Consider the following 20949-nt stretch of genomic DNA (forward strand, 5'->3'; position numbering starts at 1 on the left):
CTCATCAAAATTATAATCGCTACATAGCACCAAAACTTCAGATTGCCGATGTGTAGACTCCGGCACAACACTAACACATTCACTTCCATATATTCAAAATAATGCTTGTAACGATTGTAAGCATTTTTTTGTGAATGCAAAATAATGCTTATAAAAAGGAATGGATGAAGTATAAAATAATAAATAGTCTTTGATGTTTAATAAGTAATCGTTAAATATATTATCTTGCTAGTCCGTAACATTTAGTTCAAATTTTTAACAAACGTGAGTTCGCAATAGCTTATGTAATTTCATTGTTCTTTTTTTTTTTTTTTTTTTTTTAAGTCATATCAACACTCTATTTTCAACACTTTCTTTAATAAACAATGCTACATATAGCGATAGACTTTTAACGAAAAATTCACCTATGAGGTAGCAGCCTATTATCAAGCACCCACTAACCCATACATGTGTAGTTTGTATTGAATAAAACCATCAAATGTTGCACTCTTGTGAACTATTCGAGACACAATCTTTAACGATACCAAACACTTTCCTTCTTCAACAATCACTCTTTTATTAGGTGAAATTTTTACCACACTTTAAAATTGGGTTACACATAAAGTCGTAAGACTTACATTCTTAAAGAGTGTTGAAAAGAGAGTATAGACCAATTTAATCTATTGACTCGTGTACGTCTAATTCATGTGTATCTAAACCAAAAACTATAAAACACATTTATTTTTTGAAGGAGGATACACAACACATGATATATTGAATTATGTGTTCAATATTTCTTTCTTTTTCCAGATAACGTTGACATAGTTTTACTTACTGCTGCATAGTTGAGGTGATACTCTGGACAATGGTACTTCAAGAGAAAATCTGGACCAAGACCGTTAGAACATTGAAGGTTGTTAATATCTATATAAAAAAAGGTGGCCTTTTAATAGTTAAAATCACTTTATCAAAATCAAAAATTAAGTTCTGCTACTTGTAATTGTAATTGTTCATGTCTTGAAATATAACTTGAATTGATTTGCATGCTTCTTTGAATTTATTTTTACAGTATAATGTCATCATACTGTATGTATATTTTTATCTAAGCAATGAGGGATTTTATTTTTCTCTTGAAATATAACTCTCAATGCTTGTAAGTTGTTAGGTTAATAATTAAGATTAGGGCACAAATGCACAATGTTTGGTTGAATCAATGGGAAGAAGTTTGTACCTTCTTCAATATTTACAAGACAAATGTAACAAGTCAATAATGCGAAGTGTTAGCTTTGTATATGATGAAACTACATATTCGTGTAAAAATTGAATCAATGATCAAATGAACTTAAACATCGTCCCATATCAAAACCAATTAAAATTGATTTGGTTTTGTTTTTCATGAATCATGCTAACCAAACTCAATTTCAGATATCAGTTTTACAAAATTCAAAACTAATTATCTGAAATCCGAACGAAATCATTATGTTTTATTATGTATTTTATTTTATTTTACACTATTTTTTGGTACATCGAGATATCATTCACGCAAAATTAAAAAGACTAATCTCTATTCAGAAGTCCTAGCTCAACTGGCAAAATGCCGAAATTGTTAGGCCGGATGCCATGACCGGGGTTCGAACCCTGGTACCTCCACTTGTGTGTGTGAGTTTATAATGGCTTTGCCATTTCGTCTATCTACCAAAAAAAAAAAAAAAAGACTAATCTCTTCAAAGTAAATTTATTTAAGAGGTTGACTTCTCTCAATAAAAGTTTTTTCATACGCACCGACCGGAGATTGAATCTTGGACCAAATGTTTTTCATTCGTTTTTTTTTTTTCACAATTATATATTATTTAATATATGTACAATGTTATGAAAATGATTAAATGATGTAAGGCCTATAAATAATGATCATATGAAAATGAATTGAAAACATTCCTGACTCCTCCTCCAATATTGGAAATAGTACTATAGACAGTGTGGCAGCATCACCAAAATGGCAACAAAGTTGGAGACACTCAAATAAGACAATTTGACTCATATATTTATTCAAAACAGAAGAAATGGATGAAGGGTTTTCAGAAAATACTTTTTGTCATTGTTTGAGTTTTTCAAAATTAAAAAGACCATTAGTTCATCATAATTTTCTAAATTTAGAACTTGGTAACAAAAATAAATAAATTAAGTCATAACCAAAGATTAACCTAAATGTAGGGCTTAGAAATATATTTTTGATTAAAAACTGATAAAAATAAGTCTTAATTTGTTCATTCTCACATAACATTTTGATATAATATGTTAGTATAATTCTAAACAATATTAATTTTGTTATTAAGTATACGACTCTGTAGAGTAAATTACGATAATTTAAACAATTTTATAATTAGAGACAGATGTAGTAATATGCTTTGTTTGATGCTAATTTCAAACTGAATACCAAAAATTTGAAAAATGATCTTTTAATCAAGTAACCTCTCGAAAAATGGCAGAGGCAGTAATGTGTTCTAAATATTTTACAAAATCCTCGCCTTTTAATTCTGGAACCAAAATTTAAGAATGATGGTGCATCATTTGACTATTTGACTATGTATTAGGAGAAACCTGAACATTGTTTTATGGAAATTAGTCCACTATTACAAGTATCAATAAGTTAGTAAATGCTGATAGTGTAAGCTCTTGATCTCTCAAACAAATTTATATATTGCAATTTGACATGCTGATTATCATAATCGAATATTAATAGAAAACATATAAAATCAATTTCTAATGATCCTATTCCTATGCAATCACGTATACACAATAAATTAAAATATATCCAAGGGAAAAAAAAAAACTATGAATGAATTAGTGAAATAGATTATACTAATACATTTTTAGTTGATTAGAGCGTGCTGATAACATGTTACTTGTTTATCTAGAAAATGCCGAGTAAACTTTGTCCAAGACATAGAATATGCTTATCATTACTTTATTAGAGCAAGATTAGAAAATGAACCAGAACCACCAAGTCGGTGTTGTCTTTTAGTCACACACACTTATTAAAAATGGAACACAGAAATTTGAGAAATATACAGAAAAAAAAAAACATAAACATAGAAGATGGAATCACATACATGTTTGACTCTTGTTTTCTTTGTGCTTGTAAACTTGGCTGTTGGGGTGTTAAGTACTGATAATTATAGCAGACATGATTTCCCTGTTGACTTTGTTTTTGGGTCAGGCACCTCTGCTTATCAGGTTCTCTTTTACTTTACCCCAAAAAGAAGTAACCATGCAATTTCATTACTTTTTTTTTTATTGTTGTACTTGTGATTTATGATGAATAGGTGGAAGGAGCTGCTAATGAAGATGGAAGAACTCCTAGCATTTGGGATACCTTTGCACATGCTGGTTAGTCAATTCATTCTATCATCCATCTTATCATTTTAGAGACATAGTTCAAATCAAATTCTTTTAGAGACTATGGTAACTGTAATAATCATTTTTAAATATTTTTACTTTAGAAAATGTGTTCAATAAAAAAGTCATGCTTTGATGAGCCTTCACTCACTTTAATCAAGTTATTGGATAATTGGATCTGGATCACAACAAAATTATCATTTTCATTCCAACTTTTTCCTGAAGTGAAAATCAATGAGAAACTGGGAATATGTTATAGTATTTACAATTTAACAGTGCATTTTTTACTTGAGCGTTATAAACCAATTCTCATGACTAGCATTTTTATACAAAAAGGGTTTGCGCGTGGAGGAAATGGAGATGTAGCCTGCGACACGTACCACAAATACAAGGTAAACAAGACACAAGGCTTCTATCTTTCTAATTTTGTCCGGTAATGCATTCTTTCTGATTCATCTTTTAATGCAGGAAGATGTGCAACTCATGGTTGAAACAGGCCTCGATGCCTATAGGTTTTCCATTTCTTGGTCAAGATTGATACCAAGTATTCTACTGAACTTAAACTTTAGTACATATCGATGAATGGTGAAATTTAAAGTTCTTTAATCATTTTTTCAGTAAAGACTTACTCCCTTTGAAAATGCTTTTATTTCTTCCCAGATGGTAGAGGACCAGTCAACCCGAAGGGATTGCAATATTACAACAATCTCATCAATGAACTCATTAGAAATGGTTAGATACGACTCATATAAGACATGCCTTAATTAAGATTTCAAAAACAGTAGAGTGAAATCGATTTTGTTTCTTAAACTAATATAATACAAGTCTTTCACATTTGCAGGAATCCAACCACATGTCACACTACACAACTATGATCTCCCACAGGCACTTGAGGATGAATATGAAGGATGGCTTAGTCGTCAGGTCATGTATGTTCATATCTCCTATAGCTGCATAATGTGAAGATTTCATATTCTTAAAGACACCAAGTAATTGATGCGTGAAATAAGACTTTTTTAGCTTTTACTGTTTTTGCCTCACTTGCTCATATGATCAATGGTCAAATGCTCTTTAATAATGTGAAGATTTCGTATTCTTAAAGACGTACTTTTTGTGCTTAGGAAGAAATGTCCTTATATTGCATTTTTTTTGACAGAATTGAGAATCATGACTTGAATTTTGATGCAGAAAAGACTTCACAAACTATGCAGATGTGTGTTTTAGAGAGTTCGGGGATAGAGTCAAGTATTGGACTACTGTGAACGAGCCCAATATCTTCGCTGTAGGTAGTTATGATCAAGGAATCTCCCCACCTAAGCGATGTTCTCCTCCATTTTGCGTTATAGAGAGCACCAAGGGCAACTCAACATTTGAACCGTACTTGGTAGTTCATCATATTTTGTTAGCGCATTCTTCAGCTGTGAGACTGTATAGAAGAAAGTACAGGGTATATCCCTTATCTTTTTGCATACTGTGTACTTTTCTGTGTTTTTTTGTTTGTTTGTTATTGTTACTCTATTCTCTAGAGACTTGTTACATTGCAGGAGGAACAGAACGGATTTGTTGGTATCTCAATCTATGCATTTGGGTCAGTTCCTCAAACAAATACAGAGAAAGACAGGGCAGCATGTCAACGATTTCACGATTTTTATTTGGGTTGGTGAGTTACTGACTCTAAAATTGGTTATAATATTTTATCTTCTTCTTTTTCTTACTGTCTATTTTACTGCAGGATTATGGAACCCTTGTTGCATGGAGACTATCCCGATTCCATGAAGGCAAATGCGGGCGCGAGAATTCCTTCCTTCACAAGTCGTGAATCCGAACAAGTTAAGGGTTCCTATGACTTTATTGGCATAATTCACTACATCAAGCTTAATGTCACAGACAATTCTGATGTGCTGAAGACAGAACTGCGAGATTTCATTGCAGACTCGGCTGCAAAGCCACTTGGTATGTATGTGTTGTTAGTGGATTTTAAAGCTTAGAGCTATATAAGCTTGGTGTACTAATTGCATTTTTTCATATGATTCTGTTGTTTTCAACTGGTTGAACTCTTTACATCATTTAGTATCTGATTCCCCTTTTCATCGGTGTAAACAACAATGTGTATCACTTGTTGAATAATTGGTGGAGTAAAATGAATCATTTCTTTGTTTTCTGTGGTTTTGCAGGTACAGAGGATATATTTGTAGCGAACGAGGTAACAGTTACAAAACTAATTAAAATTATCATTTTAATTGATTTGTTCAATCACTAGATTACTTCACAGTAAAACTATCTGGTTTGACTTGGCTCAGTACCCATTCACACCATGGGCTTTAGGAGAAGTGCTGGAAACATTCAAGACCCTTTATGGCAATCCACCTATATTCATTCATGAAAATGGTATGCTTACTACCTCTCGTTCAAGATTACATTGATTGCAATGAAATCTCTTTTAGGAAATCGTAATTGGATGCTAATTGAGTTATGGCGCAAAGGTTTTTCTGTCATAGACAGCCAAATAACATTTTGACTAGGTTATTGCATATTATGGTTTTCATGTATTTTCCATCCTCAATTGTATGGAATTGTAAACTTAAGCATCAAGGGATTTGACAATGATTTGGTGGACCATTCATAACGCTTGTAAATATCGTTTTTAAACAAATGTTGCATAAGATGAGTTCCAATTGTTTGATTGTTAGGCCAACGGACACTAAGCAACGCATCACTCCACCATGATGAATCAAGGGTGAAATACTTGCATGGATACATTGGCACCGTGCTTGATTCCTTAAGGTATGTGACTGCTACTCCATTTTATTATCTTTTGAAAAATTAAATTTACAAAAGGTCTTTGAAAGATGTTACTTATCCAATAAATGAAAACAGTCCTAAACACACAAGACTTGTAAAAGCAAACACAACTGAAATAAACACCTATGCTTTGATATGGTATGTGATCTTCTTTCTCATGTTTTTTTTATCATTCAGAAATGGATCAAATATGAAGGGATATTTTGCATGGTCTTTCATTGATGCATTCGAGTTGTTGGATGGATATGAATCGATCTATGGGCTGTACTATGTCGATAGGAATGATCCAGAGTTGAGAAGATACCCAAAGCTATCCGCAAAATGGTACAGCCAATTTTTGAAGGGTACAAGATCCTCCCTAGTTGGTGCAATTGAACTCAATAATGATTCATCACTTGTTTCGGTTGGACATTTACTTCAGTAGTGGGTTCTATAATTTGTATGCAATAAAGTGTTGTTACATATGGTGTTTCTGTTGAGACTTTCAGTTTTGTTGTCGGTTAGCTGGTTAGTGGTTTAGATGTTTAAGAAATCTGTTTGCATGCTCATTATTTAGTTAATCTATCTAAAAACCACTATTTCATCTGTGTATGCAATCATCATAAAGTGAGTGATCTCACATTAACAATGGTATCAAGTTCTTTGATTTGGGACAAGTGCATACGAGAATGTGAGGTTCTTTGAGAAATCTGAGGTAGTCATGACTAACTCTAATGGTTCTTCTTTGGCCAACCTGTCTTTTCTTTATGGCAAAAACTTATGATAGAGAAGTGGTTCCAGATGCAAGTCATCTTTGGTTTCTAGGATGTGTTCCTTTGATTCTTGTTCATCTATCTTCATCCTCATCATGGCTCGAGGAGCAGTTCAACAAGACACTGAATCTGAGTACTTTGTTCATCCTAGTGAAGGTCCAAACTCCTTAACCATTTCTCCGAAGCTCAATGGCTCAAATTATCTCCCTTGGAAATTTTCAATGCACCGCGCATTAGGAACGAAGAACAAGCTTGGTTTCATCAATGGAACTATTCCAGTTCCTGATAGTGATGATTTGCTTCGTACTGCATGGGAACGCTGCAATCATTTGGTGCAGTCTTGGCTTATCAACTCCGTTTCTGATTCAATTGCACAAACTGTTGTTTTCAGGCTAATTCATCCAAACCTACCAGATAATCACACATAACCTCGGCATCAAATGGTTATCATAAATAATTTGATTCTTCTAATAACTTTTATTTGTCTATCTTTCTTTACCTTTCTCATTATCGGTTAATTTAAAGAAAATTTGCTTATGAAAAGAAGCCAGCTCAATTTGGTCTGTAAAATGGAATCCAACGTCATATATGATCAAATTGTTTACAGCGAGAAAAGATTAACATGTTTTGTTTACTAGTTTAGAGATGCTGTCCAAATTTTTTTTATGTAAATATAACAATAACTACAAATTTACGTGTAAATTGTGAAAATTTTAATTGACCCACATGATATGCTCTGAATAAAGAGGATAATGCAATCCAAATACATAGAATAAAAAAAATAAAAAAATCATTATTTTTTTAGAAAAATACATAATTTCTTCCCTTAGCTCTTTTTTGTGATGCTTTCATTCTTTTTCAAAATTTATAAGGGTTCTTTGGTCAAAAATATTTTTAATTTATAGTAAAGTATACAAAGGTTGATTTAGTCAGTAAGATGTTGATTCATTTATAAAATCGTGAGTTCGTCTCCCATTATCAATATAAATATCTTTTTGGTAGATGATTTATAACTACCTTTTATAAGTACTCCCTAAAAATAACTAACTTCATAAGTACTCTTAAACCTTATGTATGTCTAATCGTGATGTCTAGGGATGATGTAAGTGGTTCGGACAAAACCAACGAAATGGAGAATTTAAACCGAACCAAACCGAAAAAGTATCCGATTTTGTTTGGGTCAGTTTGAAACCGAACTAAACCAACCTAAACCGGTCTAGTTTAGTTTGGTTCTCAATTTTTTATTTTGATATCCAAAAAACCAATGAACCGAACCGATGCTTAGCACACCCCCTCACATTACTAAGGTAATTATGTCTTCATCTTACACACACTTAAGTAAAGTTAGGATAATGAATTGGAATTTGACAATTGAAGTTAAAATTGAATTGAAATTGAAGTTAAAATTTAACTTAATTTTAGGATGCTTAAATTTCTGATTGTATGGATTGTTGATTGTTGTTTTGAATATGTTTTAATTTTTAGATATTTTTTAAATCTGTGCTTGGTGAATGATCAACGTTTGGATCATAGATGATTGAAATATTTGAGTATGATGAAGTTGTGTTTGATGAATGATGGATGAATGTATCATTTGGATGAAATATTTGAGTATGTTGTTTGCTCAAATAAAAATAGAATACAAAGTTCCATAAAATAATTGAGTATGTTGTTTGCTCAAATAAAAATTAAGTATGTTGTATACATCAAATGCAAATTTGTGAGAATATAAATTTTTTCAATTGTATTTTCAAACAAACCGATCAACCAAATTGATCCAGAAAAATTAGTTTAATTTGGTTTCGTTTAAGAAAAAAAAAAACTAAATCAAACCAAACATCGTTTCAAACATGTTAGGAGACCAACTCATTTTTTTTTTTTTTAAGAACTATATTCGGTGGAATTTTTGTCCCCCCAACACAACTAACTTCCAACTACCACACGTTCCATTCCCAAATAATTCTGAATTCTTATTTTTGAACTTTTCTCGTTACAAACAGAGAAATTTCACATTTAATTTAATTTTTATTCAATTTTTCTAAACTTAGGTGTAAATTCATTTTCACACATCAAAAACTGAAAAAGAAAACAAAACAAAAAAAAAGACACATTCTCCTTTTACAACCAAAACCAACGGCAACGAAGATTCTTTCTCTTTCTTTCTCCCTCTTTTTCATCAAAACCCCCAAATTCGTCAATTAGGGTTCAATCCAATTTCAATTCCAATTCCCAATCTTCCAAAATCCTTCAAATTCTCTTCAAATCCCGAAACTTTCCTTCACTGATTCCTTCAATTCACACAGCGAGCCTCCGTAGCTCGCTTCTTCGCCAAGAAACTATGCCGAAATTCTCCATCATTCTCACCTTCATCGCTCTCATCTTCATCTTCCCAATCCTTACAACAGCTGAAAACGAAGAATCATCCGTTCTCCGGTTACCGTCACAAAACGTCTGTTCCGTTACAACACCGTCATCGTGTCCGGCGAAATGCTTCCGAACAGACCCGGTTTGTGGAGCCGATGGTGTGACATACTGGTGCGGTTGCGCGGAAGCCGCGTGCGCCGGAGCTAAAGTTGCTAAATTGGGTTTCTGTGAAGTTGGGAATGGTGGATCTGCAACGTTTCCTGGTCAGGCTCTTCTTTTGGTTCATATTGTATGGCTCATTGTTTTAGGGTTTTCTGTATTGTTCGGATTTTTTTAGTTTAAAGGGAAAATTATGATATTATTGAAGAAAAAGAGGGAAATTTATGTAATTATGAGGATGTTGTTGATTGTCTAATCTTCTGGGTTGGGTTGGTTTAGGTGATTGGGTGTTATGAATCTTATGATTCATGTGTATTTTAAGGGGTTTTGGAGATGTGTATTTTTGTTTATATTGTTGATTGATCATTTGACCAATTCTTATATATTGTATGTATAATGATTTCATATCATATGGATCTTTTTACCCTGAGAAACTAGTTGCTATTATTGTGTAATCTTATTTTAATTTCCAATTTTGTTATTAGTTATGTTGTTGATGGCCTAACAACTTGACAAGATTTTTTAAGCTTTTAATTTATTTTCCTTCTGGTGTTTGATGCATGGTTGCCGATATCTTATAGTACGTGTGAATTGTGTCTCGATTTGATACAAAATTGAATACAATTGATATGAACTTTTAATATGTATCTATGTTGGACATGGATCTTGTCTTGAATTCCAAGTCATTATGATGAGTCGTGATTCAATCTAAATAAAAACATCGTGTACAGCCCGAGTTTCCAGTGAAAATTGGACTGTCCATGTTTTAAATCAGAGTTTGTTTTTCTTTCAATCTGAAAAACCAAGTTTGAAATTTAGGTCATCTGATATCGGATGGCCAAGATGCATGTGAGTGCATGCAGTTTCACAGGGTTGTGACTACAGACAACCCAGATCCCTTTATTTCCAGCCGTGTTCCGTACTTGATATTGCATTGCATGCTTCATGTGTTGTTTGTTTTGTACTATGTATTTGTCTAATCTTTTGGGTTGGGTTTAGATACAGGATAATTCTTTTTCTCATTGTTTTTAATTGGGTGTTTCGATTCATGTGTGTTATAAGGGGTTTCGAAGATGTTGATTTTTGTTTGTATTGTTAATTGATCATTTGGCCATTTCTTACATTGTATGAATAATTTTTTCCCATGTATAATGATATCATTTCATATGGATCTTATCATCCTGTGAAATTTTGCATTATTGTGTAATTCTGGTGAAATGTTCAAATTTGTTATTGAATTCAATTTGGATGCATATTGCCTTTGTGAAAAAATAAACTAGTTTCTGTATAATAGGAATTGTCTCCAAGATATATATACATTTCTTGTAATCTTGGTTTATCAAAATTTTGAAGTTTTTTTAATTTATTTTCCTTCTGATGTCTGGTGCATGGGTATCTGTCTCTTACTTTACATGTGAATCATATCTGGAATCGGCACAAAATTGAACACAATCGATACGAATCTTTAGTATGTATCTGTGTTGGACACGAATCCCGTCTTAAATATCAATTCATTATGTTGAATCCTGATTCAATCTAATAAACCACTACCTAAACAGTGTTTTGAGATTATTATATGATGTGTTAGCTTATAGGTTTACTTTGTCGCATGTTTTTACTTAATATTGTCATATTTTTATTAGTAATGTATCTTGCAACAAATAACAAGAATCAATTCACATAAAATAGGTCTTCCTATGTATTAATTTTTACCTTGATTTCATCAATATGCATTGTTCTTGTCAAGGAACATTTGTCAATCTTGAGGGTGTTAGTGTGTGTAGTTAAGAACTATTGGCAATCTTTGTCTCTTACGGCTTGGATTATGAGATAATGGTTAAACTCCATCCTTTATTTCTCAGATTTGGATTAGATGCAGCTTGACTGCATGCAGTCACGCGCATCTCAACCGACCTCTCAAGACCGGCCGGTCCAGATTATAAATCAGAGTTTTATTTTCCTTAAATCTAAACAATTGAGTTTGAAATTTAGACCATTTAATCTTAATCGGACGGCCAATATGTGCATGAGTGCATGCAATAACATGGTTGTGACTAAAGACAGCCTGGATCTTTTTATTTCCAGCCTTGTTTTGTACTTGGTATTGCATGCTCCATGTTGTTGTTTGCTTTGTACTATGTATTTGTCTAATATTCTGGGTTGGGTTGATTTACAATTTATAACTGATCCATCCTTGATTAAATGTCCAGCCTTGTTTCAGGCTTGGTATTTGCATGCTTTATTTATATATCGGTAATTCCTGGCTGTAGAGAACATGTGTGGTAAAGCCAGGCTAGATCCTGGATATCTCATTTGCAAATTATTTAACTAATTTAATTAATTCAACTTCCCATACTTGTAGATCACTTTTGCCTTTCGCCTTTTGCCTTTCATGATTTGTGTGGAAACCTCATTTGAGCTTATCAAGTTCTTTCTTTTTTGTGGCTTATCAGAAATGACAAATTTATTGTCCCCATGTGACAACTGTTAAGATGAATTGACCCTTACCTGTTGAGATTCATTAAGCTGAATTCCAATGAAGAGAGTATACGAATGCATTATTTAAAGAAGAAAATGTTATCTTGAATCTTGAGAATGGATCCATCCTCTCGATTTCACCATGATGATGTTCTTGCATAGAAAAAAATTAAGTGATAAAAAGAGTAAATAATTGTGAAAAGAGAGCTGGACACAATTTTAACATTACAAAGTTATATTCTCCTCCTGATTTAGATCCAAATCAGGTCAATTTTTCATGTCAAATATAATAATAGAAGAATAGAACAAACTTCTTTCCCATTGTTTACCAATAATATCCAATTTCACTTGCAACATAACAAGAAGAATCTAAAGAATCACACATTCCTCTATAGAGGCTGTGAAGCTTCCTTTGAAATACTAAAGCATACTGAAAATAATACTAAAACATATAATCACCCTTTCTCATGCACTATCCCATATTCACAAACCTATCTTTACACTACCCCAAAAATAATAATGCAAAGCAATATTCATCTACTATCTTGAATCTTCACAATCACACATCACTCTAAAATCTAAAACATTTGCTGCATTTAAAAAATCAATATTTATTCATAAATATTAACGCAGAATAATCTTCCAGTAACATCATCACAGCTTCAAAGTGCAAGAGTAGTTATTGCAAAGTCCAGTGTTGGCACTGTTGTAAGGAAACAAAGCAACAGGTCTAGTTTTTGGCAACTCAGGAATAGGCTTCTCCATGTTATGAAGAAACTCAACAACTTGCTCCATTGTAGGCCTTCCTTTGTTCTCATTCAAAGTACAAAGCAACCCTATTTCCATAACACGAATCGCTTGCTCCAAATTGATCAATGATCCCATTCTTCTATCAACCAGCTTCCCTTTGTCGTTAATCTCATGCAAGTTCCATGCAAAATCCAACAAGTTCCTCTCTTCTGATTTTCCTTCTTCTGTATCCTCTACCCTTGGCCTTCCACCTATCACTTCCAACACAATTACACCAAATTCAAACACATCAGCACCATTACACACTACTGATTCAAACTGTTTTGATTCTGCTCCCATAAGCACAAATCCAAAATCTCCCAAAACAGCTCTGAAGCTAACATCCAGAAAAACACTGCTGCATTTCAAGTTCTTGTGAGCTAGCTGCTTAGTGTGCAAGAAACTCAAGCCGTCGGCAACGTCTTTGATGACTTTGAACCGCCTCGTCCACGGAAGAACCCCGGCTCCGAACAGCCATTTATCGAGGCTACCATTAGGAACAAAATCATAGACCGCAACGATTTCGTTGTTGTCTTGACACCAGCCTCTTATAGGAAGTAAATTCGGGTGGCGAACGTGGCTAATAACTTTGATTTCCTTCAGCAAACGCTTCTTATCAGATCCGTGTGTACTGAGAAACTGGGCTGAGAATCTTTTCAAAGCTACTTGATTTCCATTAGCAAGCTTTCCTCTGTAGAAAACTCCTCTATTATCACTTCCAAGTACCTCTATCTCATTGAATGATCTAGTTGAAGAGGAAAGTTCGGAAAAACGGAATCTGCGCGGTTTGTTAGGAGGCCTTGGCCTATGAATCTCTTCATCTATTGAAGTGTTTGATTTAGCTGCCCTTTTTCTATGCTTACTGATAAAGTAAAAACCAATCAAAACAACTAAAGCCAACACTACAGAAGCCATAAAAATTAAAAAGCTACGCGGAGTTTCATTTCTTTTAGAGTTCTCTTTAGCAGCTGTTGTTTCTGTAGTAGTTTTCTCAAGCATGATCTTACCTTGACATGTTTCAGATGAAGGGTAGCGAAGAAAAGCTTGGCTAGTGGAAGTAAAGTTCCAAGAAAGTATGTTATGAATTTGTGTATGGTTACCGGTTGCAGCAGAGAATCCTACAAACATATACTCATTCAGATAAGGTGAAAGATCCATAAACTCCGAGAAAATAGGCTTAGTAGGATAAACATCTTGATTAGCAAGTCCTAAACGAATGTCAATTCGTCTTTGAGGACCATCATAATCAATCCAAGCATGGTGAACAAAACCATCCTTAAGAGAAACTCCAATATCTGAAACATTGATAATTTTAGTAGATACTATGCTACCTAAATTTATACCAACATGGTTATCATTTGGATCACCGAATTCTGGATTTTCTCGTGTATCAAACTCAATTGCAACGGCTTTATAATCGCTCTCGCAAGCATCATTAAGCATACCAAGCCAAGGTCCTGGCCTTCCAACAGTGAATTCATCAGGTACAATGATGAAAGTAAGTCCACTACCACCACCATAATCACTTATATCAGAAGCAGTAGTTAAATTATTAAGCTGAAAAGAAAAGGTGGTTTGAAAAGAAGCTGGTGTTTTGGTGATTGGATCTAACAAACGAATTGGGAAGGAATATAAACCTCTACCTGCTTGATGTCTTATATCTGTTTCTTCTGATTCATTTGGGATTTGAAGTGAACCCTTTTCATCTGAGAACTTTGCACTTCCTAGAAGCTTCACATCATGGACTAATCTTGAGTTATTAGTGAAGCTGAAATCATGGAAGGAAAAGTGTTTGGTTACATTGATTGAAGAAGCATTGCTAGCTGAATGAACTAGATTGAAGAAGGAAAATATGAGGAGGAGGATATAGCTTATGGAAGCCATTGCATGAGAGAGGATAATGGAAAACTTCAATAATTCAGTAGGTAGTTTATAACTGTTGCTAATGCTTAATTAAAGATAATAAGAAGGTTTAAAATTAGGTGATACTATTAGTGAAGTTAAAATGAATAATACAAATTATCTGACTAGACAACAAATTGTTTAAAGGCCAAGCATGCACTTGAATTATTTTTTATATTTTGTTTTTACCATATCTATACCGGTTTAGGTTCTTTGAATATGTTATAAGACTAATCTTTAATTGCGTATTTAGTCACAGTTAAAATGTTTTACCTCTCGGTAAAAATGTGTTGTGCGGAGTCGAACAAAGATGTTCTTGTTACTTTTCAAACTTGGGCTACACAACCACTTGAAATAGAATTTGTTAATGAACTTTTTAAGTTTTGAATTATGATTTTTGAATATTGGGAAACAAACAAATAATAATAGCAACAAAATAGATAACATGCTGTGTGGAGTATGACAGAAGAAGTATATGAGGTGCAAAATTAGTTTTGAGAATTCATGGTCCACACACATTTAAATTTTGGTACAAGTTCAGTGTTATTCTTTTTTATGAGTATGGGTACCGGGATTTACAACACTCGCATACACTACACACTAACTAACGAACGAGTTAGGCTAAACTCCGATGATAGTATAGTGTATGATTGGTTTAAATTAATGTAATGATTGAAAGATTGTTATATTTAATGTAATCATTTGACTCTTATTTTAAAATTTACAATCACTACTTTATTAATGAAACTATTTTAAATTAATACTAAAATTCTTCATCTAAATCATCATTAACGTTTTGACAGAAGTTTAACTGTTTTGAACCTGTAAAAATATCTAATGTTTCATACTTTCATTTGCTAAAAAATAAACTTGGCTTACTATATGATAGTGAATTTGCTTTCGTCACATGCATTTAATACCTATATCATACCCTCAAACAAAATAACTTGTCATCATTCAATGAGTTTGGAGTACATTTTTACTTCATGACAAGTTATTTCAGGACCAAAATAACCAACCTTTACAACTTCATGCAGCAATTTGATTTCATTGATTGTGATTAGATCCGTGTACGATTTTCCTATCATTAATGAAAACGAAAGGAGGTAAACATTTATTATTTAGATATGAATAAACTAAGATCTAGTGACACGTGGTAAAGGAATCTTCTGCACTATATTATCTATACAATAATATTTTCTTAGCAAAATTTGTCTGTATAAAAATAATGATAATAATTGAGATAGATATATAAATGTGGAGCAGAAACCTGGTACAATATTTTTTATTTTTTATTTTTTTTGAACTGCACATCTCCTCTTTATTATTTTAAGGTATTTGATTGGTGCAGTTATAATTTAGGTTTTGTTTTATTAAAATAAAAATATTGGGGAGGAAGAATATTTATTATTTTTATCTTAATTATTTTAAGATATTATCTTTATCTACTCTCACGCGTCATATGTGGTTCGGAATATAAAATCCAAACGATATAAACACCATATAAAAATCTCCAAAACAAATAAAAACATTTCAGATTTTAAAATCTGAATAAGCCGCAAGAGAAACTCACATGAGGGAAAAAGTATTCATATTAAAAAAAACTGGTGCACCTATTTAATAAACTGGTCCAGATCCAATTCAATTTTTAGTTGCACATTTAAAATGCTCCCTCTTAACTTTAGAAGGATTTGATATGACATCTACGAAGCATATTATTTCCATCAATCCTCTTTTCCATTTCACCAACAGTTATACATCAAAACCACCAATAATTAACACTACATGAAATTGAAAATGCAAAACTAACTCAACATTAAAAGTAAACGCAGGGAAAATAAATTCTACATGATTAAATCAACAATTTTACAACTCATGTTTTCACGTTACATCAATCTTAAATTCTCAATGCAGATAAATCATATGAATATATGCATTAAGACAATCTCAAATCTCAATAAGCAGTTAAGAGCTGAGCAGGATCAAAGTTTCTTCAATTTCTGAAGGTAAAGTAGATGACTGGAAAAAGAGGTGGCAATTATTTGTATGGCTTGTCATAACATCTTTGAACTAAAATAATTTTATATTGCAAAATGTAGATGACAAGTATTGGGCGTGTGACAACCTGTTCTACAAAGTTTTGCAGACAAGCAGTTCTGATGGGGTACACAGTTCTTAAATAAGTGATAACAGCAAATCAAAAAGAATATTCCATAATGTATGTATCAATAGCAATTAAAATTTTCAATTAAAATCTTTCAGAAAGATATCGTTGGCGACAAAAAATTGTGGATTAATGTTCCTATTTGCCGACAATCTATTCTTCAGCAATGGTTCCCCTCTCGCTAACATAGATACCATCAAGGAACTTCCGGATATCTTTCTTCTTAACATGACATTTCTGTTGCAATCAAAGCAAGAAATTAAAATTAAAACCTGAGACGGTTAAAATCAAAACAAGAGAATGGAAATGACTATAGAGCACACATGTAAGTATACACAGCAAAGAACTGCAGACCTGGTTAATAAGGGCACAAGATCTGGAGACAAGCTCAATGTCATTTCCGTCCAAAATCAACTCATCCTTCACCTTTTCAGATCGAAGGATAGTGACTCCGTTAAGCATTTCAACTTTTCTCACCTGCAAAGATGACAACCAAATACACATTAAAATTTGATAAAATAGAGTCTAAAAACAAAAAGGAATTCCATCTTATTGTGTTAACTAACAGCATATATAATTAAAATCCATTCATTCCAACAGTAATCTTGGCAAACCTTTTCTGCTTAATATAGATTTATAATTGTGTTGATTGTTTTAGACTTGTATAAATTCTTCAGACTTAAATTATCGAGAGTATGTATCCCAGAACCAATTCTTAAAGGTAATAGATCTAATATTACAGTACATATGGATGTTAACTTGAAATGTTGTGAAATGCTCACAATTTTTTAAAGAAAAAGTGGAATCCTCTCAGACATATTATATAATCATCAAATCAAAAACATAGTTCCTCTCAAGTCACAAAACATGTGCAAAACTATTTATGTAATAGTATTAACACAAAATCTAAAAATACATAGGGATGTAGTTTGTCCAAACTATGTTTTTGTTTCACAAGAAATTATTAGAGGTAACCGAGCAAATAAACATAGTGGTTGAGATTAGTTTTAAAAACATAGTTCCTCTGAAGTAAAAAAAATACATGTAATATTCATATAACAAGAATAAGACTAATCATCTCATATCTCAAAATACATACAACCATAATTCATGTGAAATGCACAATATTTTGAAGAAAAGGTGGAATCCTCTCTGACAAATGCCTCGATATTTCGTCAGGGTTATGAATGGAAAACAATTCAGACTCGTCATCAATTGTTCATCATCACAGAGAAAACCACTTCTTAGACCCTTTTTCTTAGTAAAAAATCAAGCAAATAATAAAACAAACATATAAACAAAAACATGTTACATTAACCAAAGCAAAAATACAGAAGCCCCAAACGAAAATCATTCTTGTGAAATGCACACCAATCACACGGTGCACCAAATAAAAAACAAGAACAATCGTGTAATGAAGTACATGACTATTCATGTAAAAAGAATAAGACTAATCGCCTCAAAATCTCAAAATACATACAACCAGAATTCATGTGAAATGCACAATAACATACAATCAGAATTCATGTGAAATGCACGACATTTGGAAGGAAAAGTGGAATCCTCTCAGACAAATGCCTCGATATGTCATCAGGGTTAAGAATGGAATGATTCAGACTCGACATCAATTGTTCATCATCACAGAGAAAACCACTTCTTAGACGCTTTAGCTTGTTAAAAATATCAAGCAAATAAATCAAAGAAACACAGACAAAAAGATGTTACATTAACCAAAACAAAAACAGCAAAGCTAATAACCACCAATCACACTATACACCAAATAAAAAACATGGTTCTTCTCAAGTCAAAAATCATGTACAAGAATATTCATGTAACAAGAGTACATACAAAAATATTTATTTGAAGTCTTATTTTTCAGCTTATGGGCCCATTTGGATTGACTTATTTTTCAGCTTATAAAAAAAATAGTTTATGCAAATAAATAAGCTTTTATGTTAATTCATAAGTCCTCACCAACGGAAATTGTATCTTCATAAGCTGTTAAGCTGTTTTTTTTTTTTTCTTCATAAACTACAATGCATATGCATAATACATAAAAGCTTTAAAACCAATTTCATTCAAATAAAATCTGAGTTTTCCCATCATGAATAATCTCATAATCAATATTCTTAACCTCAAAACTAAGCAATTACACAATAACAACCCTAAAGCATATACATTAAACAATTATAATACACTCGTATACAAAAGCACAATCACTACTAATAACATTTCTAAAATCATAGCAATAACCATAATAATCATAAAATAATAGTAAAATAAACACAAAAAAAGTGAAATTAAAACAAAAAGGTACCTTTTTTTCACCAAGGAAGTTACGAATCTCAATAGCAGAATTGGTATTCGTAATACTAGCATTGATGGGAAAATGTGCATATACAAAACGCATCTTGTAACGGTAACCCTTAGTAACACCAGTGATGAGATTATCAACATGACTAAGAGCAGTTCGAATAGCAGCAGAGGTTTTCCTAGATCCAAACCAAGCTTCAACCTTTAGCTTCTTCTTCCCCTCTTCATCTGTAATTAGCTGAAAATCGAGATTCAAATGCTTGAAATCTCGCACCAATTTGCCTCGTGGACCTTCAACCTCGATGAGTTTGGCATGGATTTTGATGCTTACTCCGTCGGGAATGTCCATTGTTTCGGAAGAGAGGATGGTTTTCATCTTGCTCTCTCTCGCCGCCGGCGGGAATGCAGAGGTGAAGCTTTCTGCGTGGGTGAATAGGGTTTTAGGATTAGGGGTTTAGAAAAGAGGGGTTTATATATGATTGAGAGTGAAATAATTGTTGTTGGGTCACTCTAATCGGGTCTTAGCTTAGATATGTTGTGTATGAAAGAAGTAGGAGATTATTGTTCACAAACCCTTGAAATTATACACCCCTTTTTCTGTGAGTATATTTTGAACGCAAATGCAAAGACTAATGCTGTGATCATAATATGATTATAATGAACGAAAACACTTTTTTAAAGATATTTAACATTGTTGTATTTCCTAGACTGAATTTGAATCTATTACATATGATTAAGTTGAAAGAAATTTGTATTATTACATCCTAGTACTTTTGAGTCATTCCTTATTATTTTAACAAAATATATGTGTTTGTTTATGTTGTTATTATTTCATGCTAATATTATGCATGCTTTATGTGTTAGTTTACAATGTTAACAAACATTTTGTTGAAACAAAATGTGTTTAGCAATAATAACCCTTAAGAGTTTTGATGATAACAAAGTATTAAAAATTGTCAATTGGATATGCTAATATTTGTTCAAGTGTACAGGACTATAAACAAAATTTGACATCTTAAAAAGGTCTTGGAAGAACAAGTAAAGAGCAAATACATCAACAAAAATGGAAGCTTAAAGCGTCTGAAGAAAACTGTTCCTGAAGACAAAGTGCTCCTGTAGTGATGACGTCATCAGAAGCAAGTTCATCAGAAGCAAGTTTATCAGAAGCTGAGAATCACCAGAAGTTGTAGTTCATCAGGAGATGCAACTTAAAGTTTCAAAAGCTGTTTAACAGATTCAAAATCGTCTAAGATTGCAGAAGACTGGAAAGTATAGCAACAACTATTTTGGAAGGATTAGAAGGCATTGGATGCTTATTCTTCAAAGAGCGTTGTCATAGTACGTTTGTACGAAGTGTACAACCACTATCTCCACTACTCTGTTTGTGTCTCTGCTACAAGACAAGAAAAACAACTCTGCCTGCAACAATGTTTCTTCTCAATGGGAATACATTTGAAATTGATCCTTCATAGGACAATAACCATATCAGGCAAAGGATCATTGGTGATTGATCAAAAGCTTCGAACGACTCTATTTTGAATGTGCTGGCAATTCAACGTCTCTTTCACACCTCTATATAAATGAGTGAAGACTCAGAGTTTTAGAAGAACAATACCAAGAATTAACTGAGCCAAAACTCTACTGAAATTGTTCTGCATTCAAAGTTCACTTAGAATTTCTTATCAAAGCTCATATCTTAGGAATTCTAGAGTCTTTAGAGTTTGTATCTGATTTGTATTGTGAACACCACTGATTGTATATCAAGTGTTCAACCTCAAATATTTTTCTTGTAATTCTATTTGAATTTATAAGTCTCTTGCAGTTGTGCTTGAGCAATAAAAGTCTCTTGAT

The 20949-nt window shown here is 32.7% G+C and overlaps 4 protein-coding genes and 2 non-coding genes across 7 annotated transcripts; 2 read left to right on the forward strand and 4 right to left on the reverse strand.

Moving 5' to 3' along the window:
• The first annotated feature begins 2954 nt into the window (after nt 1-2954).
• Nucleotides 2955-6768, forward strand: LOC11410877 (hydroxyisourate hydrolase). Of its 2 annotated transcripts, none has more exons than XM_024784333.2 (13): nt 2955-3213; nt 3303-3366; nt 3712-3767; nt 3844-3919; nt 4036-4107; nt 4217-4304; nt 4564-4822; nt 4902-5035; nt 5108-5328; nt 5550-5578; nt 5676-5763; nt 6066-6159; nt 6355-6768. In XM_024784333.2, the coding sequence occupies exons 1-13, from the start codon at nt 3076-3078 to the stop codon at nt 6599-6601; spliced, it is 1566 nt and encodes a 521-aa protein (XP_024640101.1). In that variant the 5' UTR covers nt 2955-3075; the 3' UTR covers nt 6602-6768. The 2 variants fall into 2 exon arrangements, with proteins under 2 accessions (XP_024640101.1, XP_003615492.1); XM_003615444.4 differs by having other exon boundaries at nt 2957-3213; nt 4920-5035.
• A 2212-nt stretch (nt 6769-8980) lies between these two features.
• On the forward strand, nt 8981-9965 carry LOC11409855 (uncharacterized). The gene has a single exon (XM_003615445.4). The coding sequence runs from the start codon at nt 9268-9270 to the stop codon at nt 9628-9630; it is 363 nt and encodes a 120-aa protein (XP_003615493.1). The 5' UTR covers nt 8981-9267; the 3' UTR covers nt 9631-9965.
• A 2231-nt stretch (nt 9966-12196) lies between these two features.
• Nucleotides 12197-14660, reverse strand: LOC11405425 (L-type lectin-domain containing receptor kinase VIII.1). The gene has a single exon (XM_003615446.4). It carries the CDS (start codon nt 14601-14603, stop codon nt 12585-12587), a length of 2019 nt encoding a protein of 672 aa, XP_003615494.1. The 5' UTR covers nt 14604-14660; the 3' UTR covers nt 12197-12584.
• Nucleotides 14661-16454: 1794 nt separating this feature from the next.
• Nucleotides 16455-19633, reverse strand: LOC11405426 (60S ribosomal protein L9). The gene is made up of 3 exons (XM_003615447.4): nt 19103-19633; nt 17140-17262; nt 16455-17022 (listed from the first exon to the last, which is right to left on the reverse strand). Exons 1-3 carry the CDS (start codon nt 19472-19474, stop codon nt 16939-16941), a joined length of 579 nt encoding a protein of 192 aa, XP_003615495.1. The 5' UTR covers nt 19475-19633; the 3' UTR covers nt 16455-16938.
• On the reverse strand, nt 17932-18019 carry LOC112422314 (small nucleolar RNA SNOR75). The gene has a single exon (XR_003012681.1). It is a non-coding gene; the product is annotated as a small nucleolar RNA SNOR75 (small nucleolar RNA).
• LOC112422312 (small nucleolar RNA SNOR75) lies at nt 18347-18432 on the reverse strand. The gene has a single exon (XR_003012679.1). It is a non-coding gene; the product is annotated as a small nucleolar RNA SNOR75 (small nucleolar RNA).
• Nucleotides 19634-20949: the final 1316 nt, after the last annotated feature.

This window comes from Medicago truncatula, chromosome 5 (assembly GCF_003473485.1).
Source record: "Medicago truncatula cultivar Jemalong A17 chromosome 5, MtrunA17r5.0-ANR, whole genome shotgun sequence".
NCBI lineage: Eukaryota > Viridiplantae > Streptophyta > Magnoliopsida > Fabales > Fabaceae > Medicago > Medicago truncatula.

What these genes read in the sequence shown, in the direction of transcription:
- LOC11410877 (XM_024784333.2), top strand. Translation starts at nt 3,076, where the DNA reads ATGGAATCACATACATGTTTGACTCTTGTTTTCTTTGTGCTTGTAAAC. An exon ending in CAGGCACCTCTGCTTATCAG is followed by an intron (nt 3,214 to 3,302) that starts GTTCTCTTTTAC and finishes TATGATGAATAG; the next exon opens with GTGGAAGGAGCTGCTAATGA. An exon ending in TTGGTCAAGATTGATACCAA is followed by an intron (nt 3,920 to 4,035) that starts GTATTCTACTGA and finishes ATTTCTTCCCAG; the next exon opens with ATGGTAGAGGACCAGTCAAC.
- LOC11409855 (XM_003615445.4), top strand. Translation starts at nt 9,268, where the DNA reads ATGCCGAAATTCTCCATCATTCTCACCTTCATCGCTCTCATCTTCATC.
- LOC11405425 (XM_003615446.4), bottom strand. Translation starts at nt 14,603, where the DNA reads ATGGCTTCCATAAGCTATATCCTCCTCCTCATATTTTCCTTCTTCAAT.
- LOC11405426 (XM_003615447.4), bottom strand. Translation starts at nt 19,474, where the DNA reads ATGAAAACCATCCTCTCTTCCGAAACAATGGACATTCCCGACGGAGTA. An exon ending in ACTTCCTTGGTGAAAAAAAG is followed by an intron (nt 17,263 to 19,102) that starts GTACCTTTTTGT and finishes TCATCTTTGCAG; the next exon opens with GTGAGAAAAGTTGAAATGCT. An exon ending in CTTGTGCCCTTATTAACCAG is followed by an intron (nt 17,023 to 17,139) that starts GTCTGCAGTTCT and finishes TGATTGCAACAG; the next exon opens with AAATGTCATGTTAAGAAGAA.